This window comes from Gavia stellata, chromosome 2, assembly GCF_030936135.1.
Source record: "Gavia stellata isolate bGavSte3 chromosome 2, bGavSte3.hap2, whole genome shotgun sequence".
Taxonomy (NCBI): Eukaryota; Metazoa; Chordata; class Aves; order Gaviiformes; family Gaviidae; genus Gavia; species Gavia stellata.
Genome location: NC_082595.1, coordinates 31,455,859 through 31,472,899, shown reverse-complemented (window position 1 = coordinate 31,472,899; position 17,041 = coordinate 31,455,859). Strand labels below are relative to the sequence as shown.

Genomic DNA, 17,041 nt, shown 5'->3' with positions numbered 1-17,041 from the left:
TCTAGTGTTAGTATCAGCGTCATAAATATTGTAGTTCCTCATTCAGGAATCATTTAATAACTGGCTACTCTCAGCCCATGGAAGTCTCTGCCATGAGGTTTTGAAGCCAAAACTCATTAGGATTAAAAAAAAAATAATGTTTATACAGCTATACTGAGAACATCCAGAGCTGCTGTATTGAGGACGGGAAATGATTCTCGTCTGGCACATACGGAGCCGCTTGGCTCTAGCTGGAGTAGTGACGGAAGAGTTGTCCTTCACCCGAGGACAGTCCCAGCATCCTCCCCCAGAGCTGCTGAATGTGCTCTGGAGCCGGTTTGGGATGGTGGCTGACCTGGAGGGACATTGGGCCCTCTTGCCTGGTGGTTCCTGCACTGTAAGCCTGAAGAGTGATCGTGGCAGGCCGCGGGGAATGTGCCTGACAGCCACCGCTGCTGCTTGCATCAGCCTTAGGTAATGTGATTTTCAACATCAGTGATGCTGGGTGTCTCCGCATGCTTCTGTTACAGGTCTTTTTACACAAATGGTCCCCAGTTATTTTCCAAGCCTAGCTGCTGCCAGTCTGCCTGGCACTGCAGGATGTGTAAACCGCTGGGTGGAAGGGATGCGCTGACAATGAGAAACTGGAGCGGGAGTGTGAAGGTGCAGCTTACCTTGTAGCACATGGGTGGCTCGGTACTCGTTTTCATGCCAGCAAAGGATGGAGGCCCTAAATCCAGTACGGTACAATGGAGAGGATGGGTGGAGGCAGCTACTAGCAATACTATGTTATTCACAAAGTGCTGACAACTTGCAGGCTGATATGAAGAGTAGATGCCTGCTCTGAAGAGTGCAGAGTTTAGGGAAAAATGCAGAAAATGGGACCTGACAGACTGTGTGCCAGGATCTGGTGTTTGTGGTTCTGGCATTTCATGTGTGCTGGCTGAGACATGGGTTAATGACTGGGCAGCAGGTTTATGGGCACACCAGCAGAAGTTTGGCCCTACAAAAGGTGAACCCTTTCTTCTCTATCAGGAAGGGAAGCCATCAGAGTGTATCCACGTACCTCTAATATAGCTGTGTCTTCCTAAATTGGGGACAGAAGTTCTTTGGGAAGGAAAAGCCGTAAACAATTGTTGCTCTAAAATGATACCTGGGAACAACAGCAGCCTTTTCATAACCACAACTGCCAAGCAGGTTGGCTCAAAATGACATTTTGCACAAAATAGCATTCTCTAGATGGAAAGCAAATGCTGCAAACCCCAGACTTTGCCCGTTTATATGAAATCCACTAAGGTAATCTGCTCATATAGACTGAGCAGAATATCAGAATAAGAAACCAGAGTCCCAGCTGATTGGGAAGTAAGCTGCTCTCCACTCTAGCCAGTGCGGCTACGGCAGCCTTCTCTAGTGCCGTCTTCAGTTACAGGTATTTTTATACCAATTGTCCCCTGTTACTTTCCAAGAAACACCCTCCATTTCAGCAGGTGGTGCTGAGGGCATGGCTGGAGCGCAGTGGGACCACAGAGGTACCACTAAGGACAATGGTAGAAGGCAATGGGGACAACCCAGCTGCCACCAGATGAGACAATGAATGAGCAAGGCAGCTCCCAAATTTAATCCCCGGGATAGCACTGAGAGGGGGAAAGCTGCTGCACCTGCCTGGTTTTCTTCTAGCAAAGCACATAGGCAAGGCTCCTGTACATCTGCCTTGGATAGGGCACCATGCACAGCGCAGCACAGCGAGAAGGTGCTCTCAGAAGGAGTTCCTTGCTCATTTTTGAAGGTGTTGTGTGATGGCTGGCATGTCAGGGGTGCTATTTCTGTGCCTGTCTTCCTGGCAGGTACGCTGCCCAGGCTCCGCTCCCTTGTAGCCCATTGCTGCCTACGCCCAAGAGCAGCCGGCAGAACCAAAGGGAGCTGGAGAAAGAAGCTCTAACTGGTTTTAAAATGGAGCTTAATAGGTTTATGAATGCAGCTGTACAACGTGCCTGCCTGCGGTACCAGGCCCTGGATGCCTGCGGTACCAGGCCCTGGATGCCAGTGCAACTGGCCTCTCCTGATTGCATTTTCCTGAATCGCAGGGGCAACCCTGGACTTCCCCAATATCCTGCTGTCACGGGGCTGTTGCCGTAACTGCAAGGGCTGGGGGGCTGTGAGGGCTGGAGGGAAATATCCCAGTGCTTCTGCAAAGTACAGGCAACATCTGTGCCCCCCTCCCTCACTCCAGGACACCATCGGCTTGCAAAGCCTCAACCGGTCCATACAAAAACTGAGAGCTATATTCTACTTGGTCTGAGCATTGATTAAACTAAACCAGTTTGGTTATATTAGCTGTATCAAGGATTGTATCAGTCTGCTGCCCAGGCAGAGGTGCTGTGTGTAACCACCGTCCCCTCACATTAAAGCCACCAGCACTTTTACTACACTGAACAGTCTGGGCCAGCGTTTTCCATCCTGGATATCCGTGTCGGCTTGCATTTTTTCATGTTAGGGGAGGCACAAGGCACAAGGCAAGGCAAGGGAAAAATACTGTTTGCCTCCTTATTTAAAAAAAAAAAAAAAAAAAAGAGTAGTTTCCTACAGCTGTTTCTGAAAATCCGTCAGTGCCCCCGTGTGTTGGAGCGGTGGCTGGAGAGGCGGACGGGGAGCCGCTGAGCAGAGAGCCCTGCTGCGGAGGGAAAGCAGGTGTGCAGCTACCCAAAACGGGGGGTTTGCAACCTGCCGGCCGGAGGGCTGGGGCTGGAGGAGGGGGATCATGCTCTCTCCTCTCAGAGGGCACTGCGAAGCGTGCCCGACGCGGTGGCGATGGCAGCGCAGCAACCCTCCGCAGGCCAGTCCTAGCCACAGGGGCAGGATTCGGCTGCGATGCCTGGCATACGGAGTGCGAGGGAGAGAAGGGAATATCCAGAAATCGCTCAGGGGCCGAGGGGCGCAGCCCTTCGGCGGAGAAGCGGTGCGCGGCCGTGCCAGCGCGGCCGTGGCTCGGTGCGGGCGCGCAGGAGGGCGAAGGCCGGCTGCAGAGGCCACCCCGTTCTCTGCATTTACCTCCCCAAGCGCCTCATTTCCCAAGCGACCGCGGCCGCCCAACGCAGGGCTGGATTAGGCGAATCCTATTCTGGCGTTCACTGGAGATGGATTTTTTTAAAGCAGATTAATGCAAAATGGAGAGAGGTCCCTGGTGTTGCAGACGCCTTTGCGTCCCCTCGGCAGACCCCGCTGCTACCCATCTTTTTTTTGTCTTGCGGAAACAGAGCTTAAACCAGCAATTACCCCAGCCATGGTGTTGCACAAAAAAGGAATTGTTGTGGCAAAGGCGTTCGTTCCGACGCACTGCACGTGGTTTTAAATACCCCCCAGGAGCAGGGCTGTGCCACCCCGCCGCCTCAGCAGGCAGGCAGGGCTGTTTCCCGCCTCAGCCCCGCCGGGGAAGGCCCCAGGCTCCAGCAGCCCAGCTGCGAGGCCCAGGGCCGCGGGAGCAGGCGGCTGCTGGAGGGCACCCAGTTTTGTGGTGGCCCTCGCCCCGTTCTGGCCTGGTCAGGGCTCGCCCTGGTGCGGGGGGGCGGCAGCGCAGGTGAAGGGGGGCTGCTGGGCAGAGGGGGGCCCCTCGGTGCTGGGGCGGCGCGCAGGGCCCTGCTGCGGGTGAGCCCTGTGCCTGGCGCTGGGTGCTGCTCCCGAAATGGCGGGGGGGGGGGTGTTGGTGGTGCTGCAGTGCTTCGGTTTATTTTATTTTATTTTATTTTATTTTATTTTATTTTATTTTATTTTATTTTATTCTGTTTTGGTTTATTTTTCACTTTCGCGTCCCTATTTCCCCCCCCGCTGGGCGGCGCTGTGCGCGCTGGGGGCGGCGGAGCCCCTCTCCCCTCCTCTCCGCGGCGTCCCTGCGTGACAGCCCGCGCGCGCCGTGACGCCAGCAAGGTGGAGGCGGTCGGGGAGGGGGCGGTGGCGGCGGCGAGCCGCGATTGGCGCGGGGCGGGCGGGGGCGGGGCCGGGCGCCGCTGTTTGGATTTAAACGTTGCAGCGGGAGGGGGCGGGCTCGGCCCGTGGCGGATCCCGGCGGCGGCGGCGGCTGCGGATCGTCCTGGCCCCGCCATGGTGGTGCCGGCGCGGCGCGTGAAGACGGAGTACATGAAGCGCTTCAAGGAGCCCAAGTGGGAGTCGTGCGGCGCCTGCTACCTGGAGCTGCTGCGCTACCGCCTCAGCCGCCGCCTCCTGGAGCAGGCGCACCGGCCCTGGCTGTGGGACGGCTGGGAGCAGGACAGCGGCAGCGGCGGCGGCAGCACCGCCGGGTCACCCTCGCCGCCGGGCGCCGGCAGCCCCGCGGCCGCGCAGGAGGAGGCGGCGGCAGCGCCGCCGCCAGCGCCGAGCGAGGCGGGACGGGCGAGCCCCGGTAGGGAGCGCGGGTAATGGCGGCGGTGGGGGGCGGGGTGCTCCGGTGAGCTCGGGGGCCTGGCGCGGCCAGCCGCGGCGCTCCGGTCCGAGCTCCGGCGGGGCCGCCCTGCCCAGTGTCGGGGGCCAGGTGGGCCCTGACCCCTCCTCTGCGGGGGGCGTCAAAGATGGCTTCGTCCTGGCGAGGTGTGGGCTGCCGCTCCTTTATCCCCGGCGGCGCCCGGACCCTGCGGGGTGGCCGTGCGGGGGGCGCTCGGCCCCCCCCCTTTGCTCGTCTTACCCGCCCTTGGGCCGGGGGTGTCTGCAGGCGTCCGGTGGCGGGGCCCGGGCGGTGCCTGCGGGAGGACGATGGTGTTGCAGGGCCAGTGCAGAGGAAGGCAGGCGTCACGGTTCGTGTCAGACAGATGGGGAGGTCCGCGAGGCTTCCTGCTTGGTACCTCCAGACGAGGTGTGTAGGAAAGGCAGACCAGCGGGGACTCGGGGTGAAACCTCTCATTAGCTGAGGCCCCACTGCCTTTCTGAAGTGCTCTCCCTTCCTGACTGAAGGCAATCAAGTGCCATCAATTGACTCCTTACTAGGCCTGCGGAGAAGCTGTAGCTGCGGCATCGGAGGTGTCTCTTTAAAGAGCCAAGCGGTGGTAACTCTCATCCTGAGTCACAGCCACTGATGTAAACTGTTGCCATGGGAGCGGAGCATCTCTGCCATTATATAAGCTGGGTCTCTGGCAAAAGCAGTGGCAGCGGCAAGTTGGACTGTGCTGGTGACTGGCACTTAACACCATTGCTTTCGTGCACCTGCACATGTAATCTGTCTCAGCTGAAGACTTGGGTTTTTAACACTGCCTGAGGTTTGGTCTTAGGTTTGTAGCTGAGTGCAGACAACTCTGTAGGCTTAAGCAGGTGCACAGCTAGTAGTATTTCTGTCTTCTAGCATATCTTGCCTTTTGATGTCTCAAGAATTAACTGTGCAGAGTGGGTAGACAGCTAACAACACTGTCAAGCTTCCAAAGTTGGTATTTTTTTATCCCATAGGATATCTTCTCTTACCTATAATGAAAGAAAACTTTACCTGGCAGCCATTGACTGGTGTTCTGCAATGTATTTTGAATCGGCTGTATATCTGTTGCGTGGTAGCACAGGAAATCCTTGAATTGTTCAGTTAAGCCTCATGCTGCCTGGGGGTTGTTCTGGGGTTAGCTGTGCTTGTTTGGACTGGGGAGACTAATCAGGAGATGCATCCTGATGGGCTGTCTCAAGGCCTGGCCTCTAGTGAGAGGAGGGTGGAAGCTGTTGAAGCTGCACTCAGAACTCTGCATTCCCACCTGTTCTGATGCAGTTTGAACATGTGCTAATCTTGGGCAGTTGTGGCAGGGACCAGAATTTCATTCTGCTCATTGAGCCAGTGGGGTGGAGCGGGTAGCCTGTTGCAATTTAGATGGGACTGGCAGTTGCCAAGGCTAGAGGCTGCTGGCCAGTGCAGTCTGCTCAGTCCTTGGCCTGCTCCCTGTGGCTCTCCCTGACTTGTCTCTGGGAAGAGATCTGGCTAGAGTTACTTGGTAGCCTGATTCTGGTGGGGGTTGGTTTTGGCAGTGGCTAAAAACTTGATAGCTGTGGATGTGTTGCTCGTGCAGGCACTTTCTGTGGTCAGTGATGGCATGTGTGACTATCCAGTGCATGTGTAGTTGTGTCCTCATGTATGTTATACCAGGGGCAAAGGGATTGCAGAGCAACAGCTGCCTGTCAGTCGATGGAGTTTTGGGTAATTATGCCTCTATAGCTGATGCAACTTTGCCATGGCTGCTGTAAGGGAATACCTAATGTAAAATAGCAAGGACCTAACAGAACACTTATACTGGGAGAAAAACCTCTAGCTAACATGCATTTCTTTGCCAAGTGGCTTAGGAGAAATGTTTTTATAAGTTCTGCCAGCATTTAAGAGCTTTGTAAGTCCTTAGCAAAAGGACTGAAACCAACTGTGCTTGGGCAGCTGGACGAAGTGGAAATTTATTGTATGTATTTATTGTGTGTACACTAATATGTAAGCAAGCAACTCATTCAGTATTGGACAATTATAAGGATGTATTTTTCTTTTGCTTAGCGGCTGGCTTATTAAAACATGTGGAGGAGATAACATAGAAACTACCACTCCATGAATCTTCCATTTTCAACCGTGTTTTTTCTGGAAGAACTTAACTACAGTGAACCCCTGTGTGGGGGTAGCTGAGTGTGCTCATGTTGATGACATCTTTTGTCTTCTGAATCTGACACCCACCCACATGCTGCAGCATCCTGGCTGTTACCTGGCTACTGCTGCTTCCCTCTGTTCTGTGGGGAACCTGATTTCTGGCTGAGTGGTATCAACAGTGCTTGTGGCCAAGTGTGTTTGGCCAGCACTGTTGCCTAGTAGCTGAGGTAAAGCCTGTTTGTAATGGTGTGTGTGGCCATGGTTGCTTCTTTCCCTTGTTAAGATGAGCCTGTGTGTGCGTTTGTAAAGCAGTTTGTAAATGCTTCTGGTGTGTGTAGAGAAAGCTGATGTATGCAGATTGACTATAAGGTTTAGTGGTGTTGCTCTGAAGTACTACCAATGTGAACACCTGAGAACACATAGGACAAACGTGTTTTGTCACTGTATCTCATGCTTAAGCTATAGCTGAGTGATACTAAGGTGTGCTTGGTGGCAACTTTGGGTTAATTTCTTCTGGCCCTTCACTTCCAGCAATTGTTTGTGGGGCTGTTCTGTAGAATGTGCCCAGGCACAGATGTGCTTTAAACATAATCCAACAAAATCTTGACTTAAATCAACTGGTCTAGTTGACACATCATCGAAACTGTCAACAGAACCCGGTGGGATGGTAAGTGAAAGACAGGAGCTCTTGGCAGCAGCACTGCTGTCAGACCTGTTGCTTGTGAAATGATACTGCTGCGCACACATGCAGGATGAAGGCGTCTTTCAATCCTTATTGCCATTTCGCCTTCAGCATTTTTGTGCAGAGGTCTTAAATGACAGCAGTGACAAGCTGGTATCAAAGCAGTTGCCACACAGTAGCTGGAAAGTGACTGATCTGGATTAGTGGTAGAAGATCCAATTTCAAACTTGTTCCCTGGTCTTGTTTGCCATGATGTTGCAGATGTATTTGCTGGCCCAAGAACATAGGAAGGAGTAGCTTGTGGTGGGGGAAGAAGGCAGTGTCAGTTTAGGGGTTTATAGTACTGTGATTCAAAGTTGCTCTGACTTTTTTTTGTTGGAAACAAGCTTTGCTGTCAAGCCAAGCCAGTCATTGCTTTGTGAACTCTGCTGCAGTTGAAGCTTGTGGGAATCTAATCAACTCTGAACTGCTGTGTTGCTGATAGCTCCAACACTGCTTCATACAAGATCTGTCTTGAAGCAATGATGTTCCAATGTTTTGGCTGTATCTACCCAGCTGTAGTCAGTTCATACCCACAACTGAGTATATGCCCCCTTCAAGAGGCCTTGGAGACCTGCCCTGTTTGGAGAGGTGTTTGTACTAAAGCAGGAAACTCTGAGTTCTGTCCATGGCAGTTTAAGCACAAAGTGCTTCTGAACCTGAGGTAGTGCTGTAAAGATCAAACATCTCTATATAGAGGCAATACTGTTGATCCCTAGGACCTGTGGGTCTGATCAGGTGGTTGTTGATACTTCTAGTAAGTCACAGAGCTTTTGAAATGGGATTCCGGTCTGCCCTGTAGAGCATGCAGTACTGTGGGAGGGAGAGAAGCTCCACTTGAGCTTTTCCTGCTTGAGCCCTGGAGGAGAGCTGTTATGCAAGCAGGGTGATGGAGCAGGGTTAAGTGACCTCTTCTGGGCATGAGCTTCAACAGCCATATTGGGTGGGCCTGGCAGCCTTGTTCTGCCTGCTAAGCACTTAATCCCCTCCTGTCCAGTGTGCTCTGCTTAGCATCCATGATGCAGTTTTAAATGTTCCTAGCTTTTTCCCTCTCCTGTTTAATCCCTGTAATGCTGCAGCCAGTCAGTTCAGTTTCCTGTGTCTCTGCTGGAGCTGGCACACTGCATGGGAAGGAGATGGTTAGCTGTTGCTGGTGGCTGGGCTTCCTGAGCAGCTGGGACTAATTTCTACCCTGCTATCAACTACTGCTTTTCTACCCTTCTGAGAAATGGGATGCCTAACCAAATAGCTTGGATATAAGCTATAGTTTTAAATAAAAGGCTTAAATAACTATTGAAGATACCTGCCTTGTGCCTTCACCAACTGAGTTCTGTATAAACGCACTGTAGGAGTGAATTCATTGAAATACCTTCTTTAATAGCAGGTGCTCAATAGGTGCTATAGTATGCTCTGGCACACAGCATTTACTGTAAGACTGTGCGCAGGACTCTGTGTGCCATTTACCCATATGCTTTCATTGCTATTTTGGGACAAGCTGGCTCAATCATTTCTGCACCAGCTGGAACTATATCCTTGTGAGTAGCATCCCCAGGCATGGCTGTTGCCTTGAAGTAGTATCTTAAAGCTAGAGTATCCATGCAATTGCAGAGTTTGCACTTTCCTGTGGTTTTAAGTCTCTAAATGCCACATCTGCTGCTCATGAACTCCTTGTTGCTCCATTTTCCTTTTGAGAGAAGGAAGATGCCATTTTCCCTTGAAGGGAGGATGGAACAGCTTCCCAAAACAAAAGCATTCCTGTTTCAGGATTGACAGCAATATGTCCCCTGTCAGTGTCTTATTTTCTCAAAACAGTGCTTCCTTCGGATAATGGTTGCCTTTACACAGAAGGGGACCTATCTAGTCCTTAGGAGTGGGCTGTGTAGAGAGATGCATGGATAATATTTTGCAAGGGGATACTCTGTGCTGCCTGTTGCAGCTGTGATGAATGAGCTGCCTTCTTAGACATGAAGCTGTGTGTCCCAGAGCCCAGGACACTATGCAAAGCAGGTCTTTTACCACATTGAGGTCACTGCTGCTTGCTTTTTATCCAGGCTTGGCTATAATGACTGAAACTTTGTGCACACAATATTTAGATATGTGAAAGTCATCTGGCCGCCTTTTGTTCTCACTCTATTGCTCTTTTGGCCTTGACTACTCTTCTTGGTTGTTTTGTGGGGACATGCAACTGAATGCTTAACAAATACAGCTCCAAATACTTTAACACTGCTGGATACTCTTAAACAAATACTCAGCTGTACTGCAGTATCATCTGTAGCTGAATGCTGCACCTGCACAGCTTGGTAGGCATGTGTGTATAGACCAGCCTGAACAGGGCCCAGCACCAGGGCCTCTGAGCTGGTTGGCAGCCAAGTAGAAAATGTGCTGGCAAGACTAACAGTTAGGAAGAGACAGCATGAGGCTTGCCTTATGGGAATGCTGGGGCATGTGGCAAGTCTTCATGTCTTTACCCTACAAGTGCAAAGTGAGTGCAAGAATAAATGATGCTTAACCAGTCTGCCAGGCAGGTAACTTCCATTTCATCAGAGCTGGATGGATGCAGAAACAAAATTAAAGCAGTGTCAGATTGGGCATGTACTTGCTTGACTAGCAAAATCATAGCAATTAGAAAAATGATTGCTATTGTGTCACAGGATTGGCAAGCCCTTCTGCTTTTAATGAAGACACTTAGGTAAAATTTGTTCTAGTTGTTTGTGGTCAACCTCTCAATCTGTAACCAAGCCTTAAACTAGATGAACTCCTTCTACACCAGTGGAGGAATTCCTTCCATACACACCAGTGTATACTGGTGGTTGCTGAAAGCACTGAGACTTGGAACAGAGATAGCTTGCTGCTGGTTGCTACCACAACCAGAAATAATGGTGTGGCAGAAAACTTGCAAGTTCAGCGTGTTTATCAGCAGAGTTTGAATGTATCACTGTGTCTAGCAGAAGCAGCATCTAATGCTCAAAGGTAGACACTTGAAGGAGAATCACTTACCAGTGGACTGCTGTGCTGTTAAGTTAATAAGGCTTTAGTTGCCTTTATAGAAAAGGCATGGTTGGCCTAAAAGACTTCAGATCACAATGACTGCTTGTGCCCACAATGCTGAGGGGTCATGCTGAGTGCCTAGCATGCACCTCCAACTTGTCCACACTGCTGCTGAAGATTTGCAGGATGCACAACTAAACCAGGGTTCTGTGTATTTACTTTTTCCAAAGTCATATTTCACTAACATGCTGTAAGCAGTATATTTTATTAGAATCATAGAATCATTTAGGTTGTAAAAGACCTTTAAGGTCGAGTCCAACTGTTAACCTAACACTGCCAAGTCTACCACTAAACCATGTCCACATCTACGTGTCTTCTAAATACCTCCAGGGATGGTGACTCCATCACTTCCCTGGGCAGCTGGTTCCAATGCTTGATAACCCTTTCAGTGAAGAAATTTTTCCCAATATCCAAGCTAAACCTCCCCTGGTGCAACTTGAGGCTGTTTCCTCTCATCCTATCACTTGTTACCTGGGAGAAGACACTGACACCCACCTCTCTGCAATCCCCTTTCAGGTAATTGTAGAGAGTGATAAGGTCTCCCCTCAGCCTCCTCTTCTCTAGGCTAAACAACCCCAGTTCCCTCAGCTGCTCCTCATAAGACTTGTGCTCCAGACCCCTCACCAGCTTCACTATTCTTCTTTGGACACCCTCTAGCACTTCAGATGTTCTTCTTGTAGTGAGGGGCCCAAAGCTGAACACAGTATTCAAGGTGCAGTCTCACCAGTGCCAAGTACAGGGGGATGATCACTTCCTAGTGCTGCTGGCCACACTATTTCTGATACAGGCCAGGATGCTGTTGGCCTTCTTGGCCACCTGGGCACACTGCTGGCTCATACTCAGCTGGCTGTTGACCAACACCCCCAGGTCCTTTTCTGCTGGGCAGCTTTCCAGCCACTCATCCCCAAGCCTGTAGCATTGCATGGGGTTGCTGTGACCCAAGCATGGGACTTGGCCTTGTTGAACCTCATACAATTGGCCTTGGCTCATTGATCCAGCCTGTCCAGATCCCTCTGTAGAGCCTTCCTAACCTAGAGCAGATCAACACTCCTCCCCAACTTGGTGTTGTCTGTAAACTTACTGAGTATTAACAGAATAGTTCAAGACCTCTTGTCACTAGTTTGTAACACCTTACAGATCTCAAAGGTGGGAAAAATCTTTGGCCATTCTTTTCCAGTTAGTAATTGTTATCCATGGGCATTCACTTGACTATATTTCATGATTTATAAAACAGACTTGTTTAAAACAACTCACAACCTTATTGTAAGGCTTACAGCCTTTCTTTCTTACAGCCTTTCTCTTACATTTATGAAGTATTGCAGTGCTATACCAGATATTGGCTTACTTCATCTGATGTCTAAGACCCAAACTTTTGTATGTAAGTAGTAGTATGCAGGAAATGTCAAGAACTGCTAGCTGTGAGGCACCACAAACAAAGGACAACTAGGTTCCTCCACAGTTCTATAATGCAAGAAGATTGGATCTTATAGAACAGTTATTTCCCTGTGTTTTTATTATTTAATATCTTATATAATGCTGATTCAGCCTTCAGTGTTGGTGTACATCTGCAAATTAACAATGATACAGACTTCAAACTCTCCCTTGCAAACCTGACTCTACATATGCAATGCCTGGAGGACAAATGCTGGACACTTGTTATGGAAGGTTTAAAAAGAATGTGTGGGGGAAATGAGTCTCAGAGTATTGGCTGTAGAGTGTGGTACTTCAAATGTAAAACACTTCACTGAACAGATAGCAAGGGTGATATCTATCACTTTGTAAGTCTTTGTTTCATACTCCCCTCTCCTCCATAAACAGAAAACCATAATCAAGATCTATGTATAATCAGGGAGCTTGAAAATGAATCACTCTTCTTTCAGTGGAAGCTTATAATATGAGGGATTTAATATTACACATACTTTTACAGACTTCATCTCTGACTGGCTGGCAGCATCTACATGACATTCAGCAGTCCATCTCTTTGCTGTCTGAAAGATGGAAGGATGAAATAGTGAAGACAGAAGGTCATTGGAAACAGTCCTTAATATACTGCCTGGAGCTATTGGTTACCTGTAGCCTCACTACTGAAAGGAATGTTTAAGTATGTGAAAGCTGATGTACAGAGGGATGGGCTTGGAAATATTGTAGTCACTAAGAAAGAACGAAGGCATTTAAGCAAGGTATACTAAGGAAGTAATGACTTCCTCAATTTCTAAAAGAAGCACAGCTTCAATGATATGTTAAGAGAGGCTGTGCAATCAGACATTAATATGTTGTCATTGGGAGCTTAAAGCTTAACTATATTTTTTCTTTAGAGAAAGAAAGAGAAGATCAAGAAAAGCAGCAAAGGGAAGAGCAAGAAAAAACTGTAGAACACACTTCTGTAAAGGAAGCAGACAAAACCAGCCGTACAGGACGACATCCAAGTCAAAGTGCCTTGTCCAGTCGAAATGATCGAAGATCAGCCAAAAGTCCTCAAAAGACAGAAGCACCAAAGGAGAATAAACATCCATTTGCTCTGTATGGGTGGGGAGAAAGACAGACAGATACTGGAAGCCAGAAAACTCACAATGTCTGTGCTTCTGCTTCAGCAAATGAAGTAAGTAAAAGCTTCTGTTTCTGTTGAAGGGCAGTGACTACTTAGTGCCTAGATAAGACATCAGTCTAATATCTAGGTAAAACTTCTTAGGGATGCCTTTGAGTGCATGGAGATTCTAGCAAGAAATGCTAAAAAAAATTCTCACAATAAACCTGAAGAGGTTTAACATGTCCAAATCAAACATGTCTTAACTGTTAATTGTTTTTGAAACTTCCCATGTTTGACTAATACTTGCAAGTTCTGATTAAAACTTGGCTATCTTATTTCTGGCTGTTACAGTGCTACGAGCAAAACTGGCTGTTATAAATGTGTTTCTGCATTCTGAACTTCGTGAAAACAAGAGAAAAGCAGCAGGCAGTTAGCACCAGGCATCCCATAGCAGGCAGGTATATAAACACTGGGGTAGCACTTGTGCTGTGAATGAGTGACTTTTCCTGGGGCACTCCTTAGGAATAGGAGCCTCACTGAGAAGCTGCTAAAATGTCTGTCTAGCAGCTTGTTTCAGTGGGTTGCTAGCACAAACTTTTTGCTGATGGCAGAATGGTCTATTGGATGGCTGATGGATTGCAGGGTTGATGTATTTGTATTAGCAAAATAGCACAAATAAAATTAATGGACAGCACCAGAACTCTGCAGTAGTGGGGTCTGTTTCCTGGCTTAGCAAGAAACACTAAGGTTGGAGTGTTAAAACAGATCCATTTCTTTTCTGTAACTCTCCTAGGTTGGTAAAACATAATCATTAATGTATCCCTGCCAGTGTCTTGTCTTTATCTTACTACTAATGTAGAGTCTGAATCTATGACCCAAGATATCTGAGGATTAAGGTGGGTGGTGTTCTTGATGTATAAGATGGAGCTGACTTCTGATGGGCTGTTTTGGAAGGGATTTGAAGCATAGTCTTGTCTTTCCTGGACAGCTCAACCCTTTGAGGGAAATGAGGAACTTGGGCCCTGCAGCTCTTGAAAAAAGCTGCCCTTCCTGATAATGGATACTGTTACTGGGTTGATAAGCTTTGATCAGTGGTGGAAATAGTTGACTGGTGCTTTATGTTGAAGCCTAATAGAGGTTGATGCCTGACTTGAGCAGATATGTTAAAAGTCTTAGTATAAATATTTCATATGCTAGAAACAGTTACAGAACCCCTAAGATCAGGTCTTAAGTTTGGAGTGAATGGGCAGGACACTTCTGAAACACTTCCAATTATGTGGTGCTTTGTCACTAAAATGTTTCTTTACATGGGAACTGACTACTTACTGCCTGGCCAGGTCACTTTTCTTGAATGTTTGAAAGGTGTTACTTTCCCTTAATTGAGATGGGAGACAGCGTTTTAAATCTGGAGATAGAAGCAAGCAAACATAGAAGCTGGCTCTTAAATTTGGGGAAATATGGTAATTTATTAATATTAAAATGTATGTAGGCATGCCTACAGCATGTTCTCAAGATTAAGTTCTTCAGTCTCTAGTAAGGAGTCTCTAGGGATTTGTCTTACTACTATGGCTTAGGTTTTAAGGGATGCTTGGGAATATTGAGGGATGTTTAAGAATTTAAAATGGTAGAAATAGAATTGATTTTTACAATATGTCAGAGTAAGACTAAGAAATGCTCAGGATTTTTGGAATCTTTTAATAGCGTGAAGTGGGAAAGATAATGCAGGATAGAATTTGAAGCATTAACAAATTTCTGTGCTTCTCTTCCGCTGGTACTACAAATTAAAGAAGATATTATCTTGCTAGCAAACCCTGTTTCTTCAGGATGGGGACTGGGACAAATACAAAGTGATCCTCAGCTTTCTTAGAGGGGTTCCTAGGCTGTTTTCCTGCTCTAATACTAACTCTGGTCTTTTAGATCCATGAATCTGCTCTACGAGCAAAGAACAGGAGACAAGTGGAGAAAAGGAAGCTTTCTCAGAGGCGAGTGCGATCAGCAGAAGCAGAGAAAGCTTGGCGAATAAAGCCCTCCCCACCAGATAACCCTTGGATGACAGAGTATATGAGATGCTACTCAGCAAGAGCTCGGTGAATTTGGATTCCCTTAGGCATCTTCAAAAGAAGTTACGCATATCAGGACACTGGTGCAAGGAACCAAACTACTTATGCAAGGTTTTTATAGGGAGTTTCCAGCTGTTAAAATATTTGTTACAATATTTTTATCTTGGCTACCTACCTCACAGTGGGGTGTACTGTTGGAGCCATAACATTTGAAGAGTCTTTTAGATACAGCTACCCGAACTTTTAAACAGTTCCCCTTTTGGGAATCTTTCTAATGCTTCAGTTGACTTGTTTTGGGGGCATTTGGGACCCTTAGCATACAGGGAGTCAAAGCAAACACTTTCTTGATCTTGGTTACAAATCTGTTCCTTATTTTAAAAGTCCAAGTCATGGGGAACTGGCATTGGGGAAAGACTTTAAAGGTGTGATGGAGGTGCGGTTGCATTTATAGTACTATTTGGTTTAATACTTCTACCAAACTAAGTATATTCAGACAGGCAACAGGAAAGCCAGTGGATCTGGTAAACAGCACTAATAAATGTAGATGCTTTAGGCAGGCAAATGCCAGATATTGTCTATATATTGAAACCTTCAAAAAACCTTGTTTGATTAGTGAATCTGCTAATGCTAACTTTTATTGCTGTTTCTAAGGTCATTAGAATAAACTACTAATTTTCAGGGCAGGAAACAGCTGTAGGATTGTTTTACTGTGTTGCTGTGCCTGTGGTACCAAATAACTGATACAGACAATCATTATCTGATAGCTGCTGCTCAATAAGCAGCTGCTTGTTCTACCAGTATCAAGTTGTACCACTGTATTAAACTTGTGGTCACACTTGCTCTATGTTTAATCATATAAATGCCAGTTTATTGAAGGAGAGGACTGGCTCCTGTCTAGGGAAGTCTATTTTTTAACAATTAAGATCTGTTTTGCTCAGTGGGGGTCAGAGTGCAATATGCATTCCATTTGGTGGTATTGTACAAACATACTGTTAAGGTTTTAAACTTGAAAATCATGTTGATAAAACTTGTAGATGAAGTCCTAAGAGGCTTTCTGCCTCTCAAAATTGGTGCAGATCTCCTCAGTAGGGGTGGGTGAGGTCTAGGGGAAGAAGGAGAGGTACCCTTTAGTAAACAAGAATATATAATGGAATTTGAACACTCTCACTTTGTAGGTCTGTCTTCTACATAGTAAGACAGTCATTGTTTGTTTGTGATATCCTCAGTGTTTTTTCCCTCAAGCTGCTGTAAATTAATTTTTTCAGTTTGATAACTAAGCCTTAGGCAGAATATTGCTGTAGTTGTGAGCCTCAAACTTTTGTTCAGATGTGTTGTGTTAGCTACATATGTTGGTTATCTCAGTTTAATTGTTTTGGAGCTTGTGTTTTACAGACTGGACACCTCACAGGAAGCACACTTGCACTTCTGCAGCAGAAACCTGCACTAGTCTTAGCTTCATTCCACAATTTCAGTGAGTAAGCAGGACTCCAGAATTACTACTGCAACACAGAGTTATGCTTAGTGAAAAGTTTGATTGTGTTATTGAAAGAAAGTAATCATGCAAAGGAACCAAGCACTGCTGCCTCCTAGTGTTAATTACATTACATCAGTAAAGGTTTCATTAATCTCAATTTTAATCTTATTAAGATGTCCTAGAATCCATGAAATTATGATCTGATTTTTACCTGCCTTTTAAGCATAAAGCTATAAAAATACAAACAACTCTTGTTCAGGCTACCTACTAGAGATCTTACAGCTTTTAAGTCTGGGAATGCAAAGTGTGATTGAGTATGTTTTAAACATAGCAAAATTACTGTATTCCAACTTTTAAGTAAACCACAGGATAGAACTTCTTAAAACTTTAGAACAGTGCCCAAAAGTGAGGCAAACTATTCCAGAGGATGCCTTTATTCCGTATGAGATTCTTCTAATTTCCTCTTATGCTGTTTTCCTCTTTAAATAGCTGCTGTAAATATGCTTAAGTTGCTTCTGATGCTGTTTCAATTCAGAAATCCACCCTAGCTTTGAACAACAGTATCAAAGCACTCAGTGTTTAACAAACAGCCTTATTCCATAAAAACTCTGCCTGTTGCCCACAGGCTTTGTAGGCTTTATGTAACTACAGCAGA

General features: G+C 47.1%; 1 protein-coding gene across 1 annotated transcript; it reads left to right on the top strand.

Moving 5' to 3' along the window:
- Window positions 1–4,074: 4,074 nt before the first annotated feature.
- Window positions 4,075–15,129, top strand: CCSAP (centriole, cilia and spindle associated protein). Its single transcript, XM_059835651.1, has 3 exons — window positions 4,075–4,372; window positions 12,641–12,924; window positions 14,770–15,129. The coding sequence occupies exons 1-3, from the start codon at window positions 4,075–4,077 to the stop codon at window positions 14,941–14,943; spliced, it is 756 nt and encodes a 251-aa protein (XP_059691634.1). The 3' UTR covers window positions 14,944–15,129.
- The last annotated feature ends 1,912 nt before the right edge of the window (window positions 15,130–17,041 follow it).

What these genes read in the sequence shown, in the direction of transcription:
- CCSAP (XM_059835651.1), top strand. Translation starts at nt 4,075, where the DNA reads ATGGTGGTGCCGGCGCGGCGCGTGAAGACGGAGTACATGAAGCGCTTC. An exon ending in GGCGGGACGGGCGAGCCCCG is followed by an intron (nt 4,373 to 12,640) that starts GTAGGGAGCGCG and finishes TTTTTTCTTTAG; the next exon opens with AGAAAGAAAGAGAAGATCAA. An exon ending in CTTCTGCTTCAGCAAATGAA is followed by an intron (nt 12,925 to 14,769) that starts GTAAGTAAAAGC and finishes CTGGTCTTTTAG; the next exon opens with ATCCATGAATCTGCTCTACG.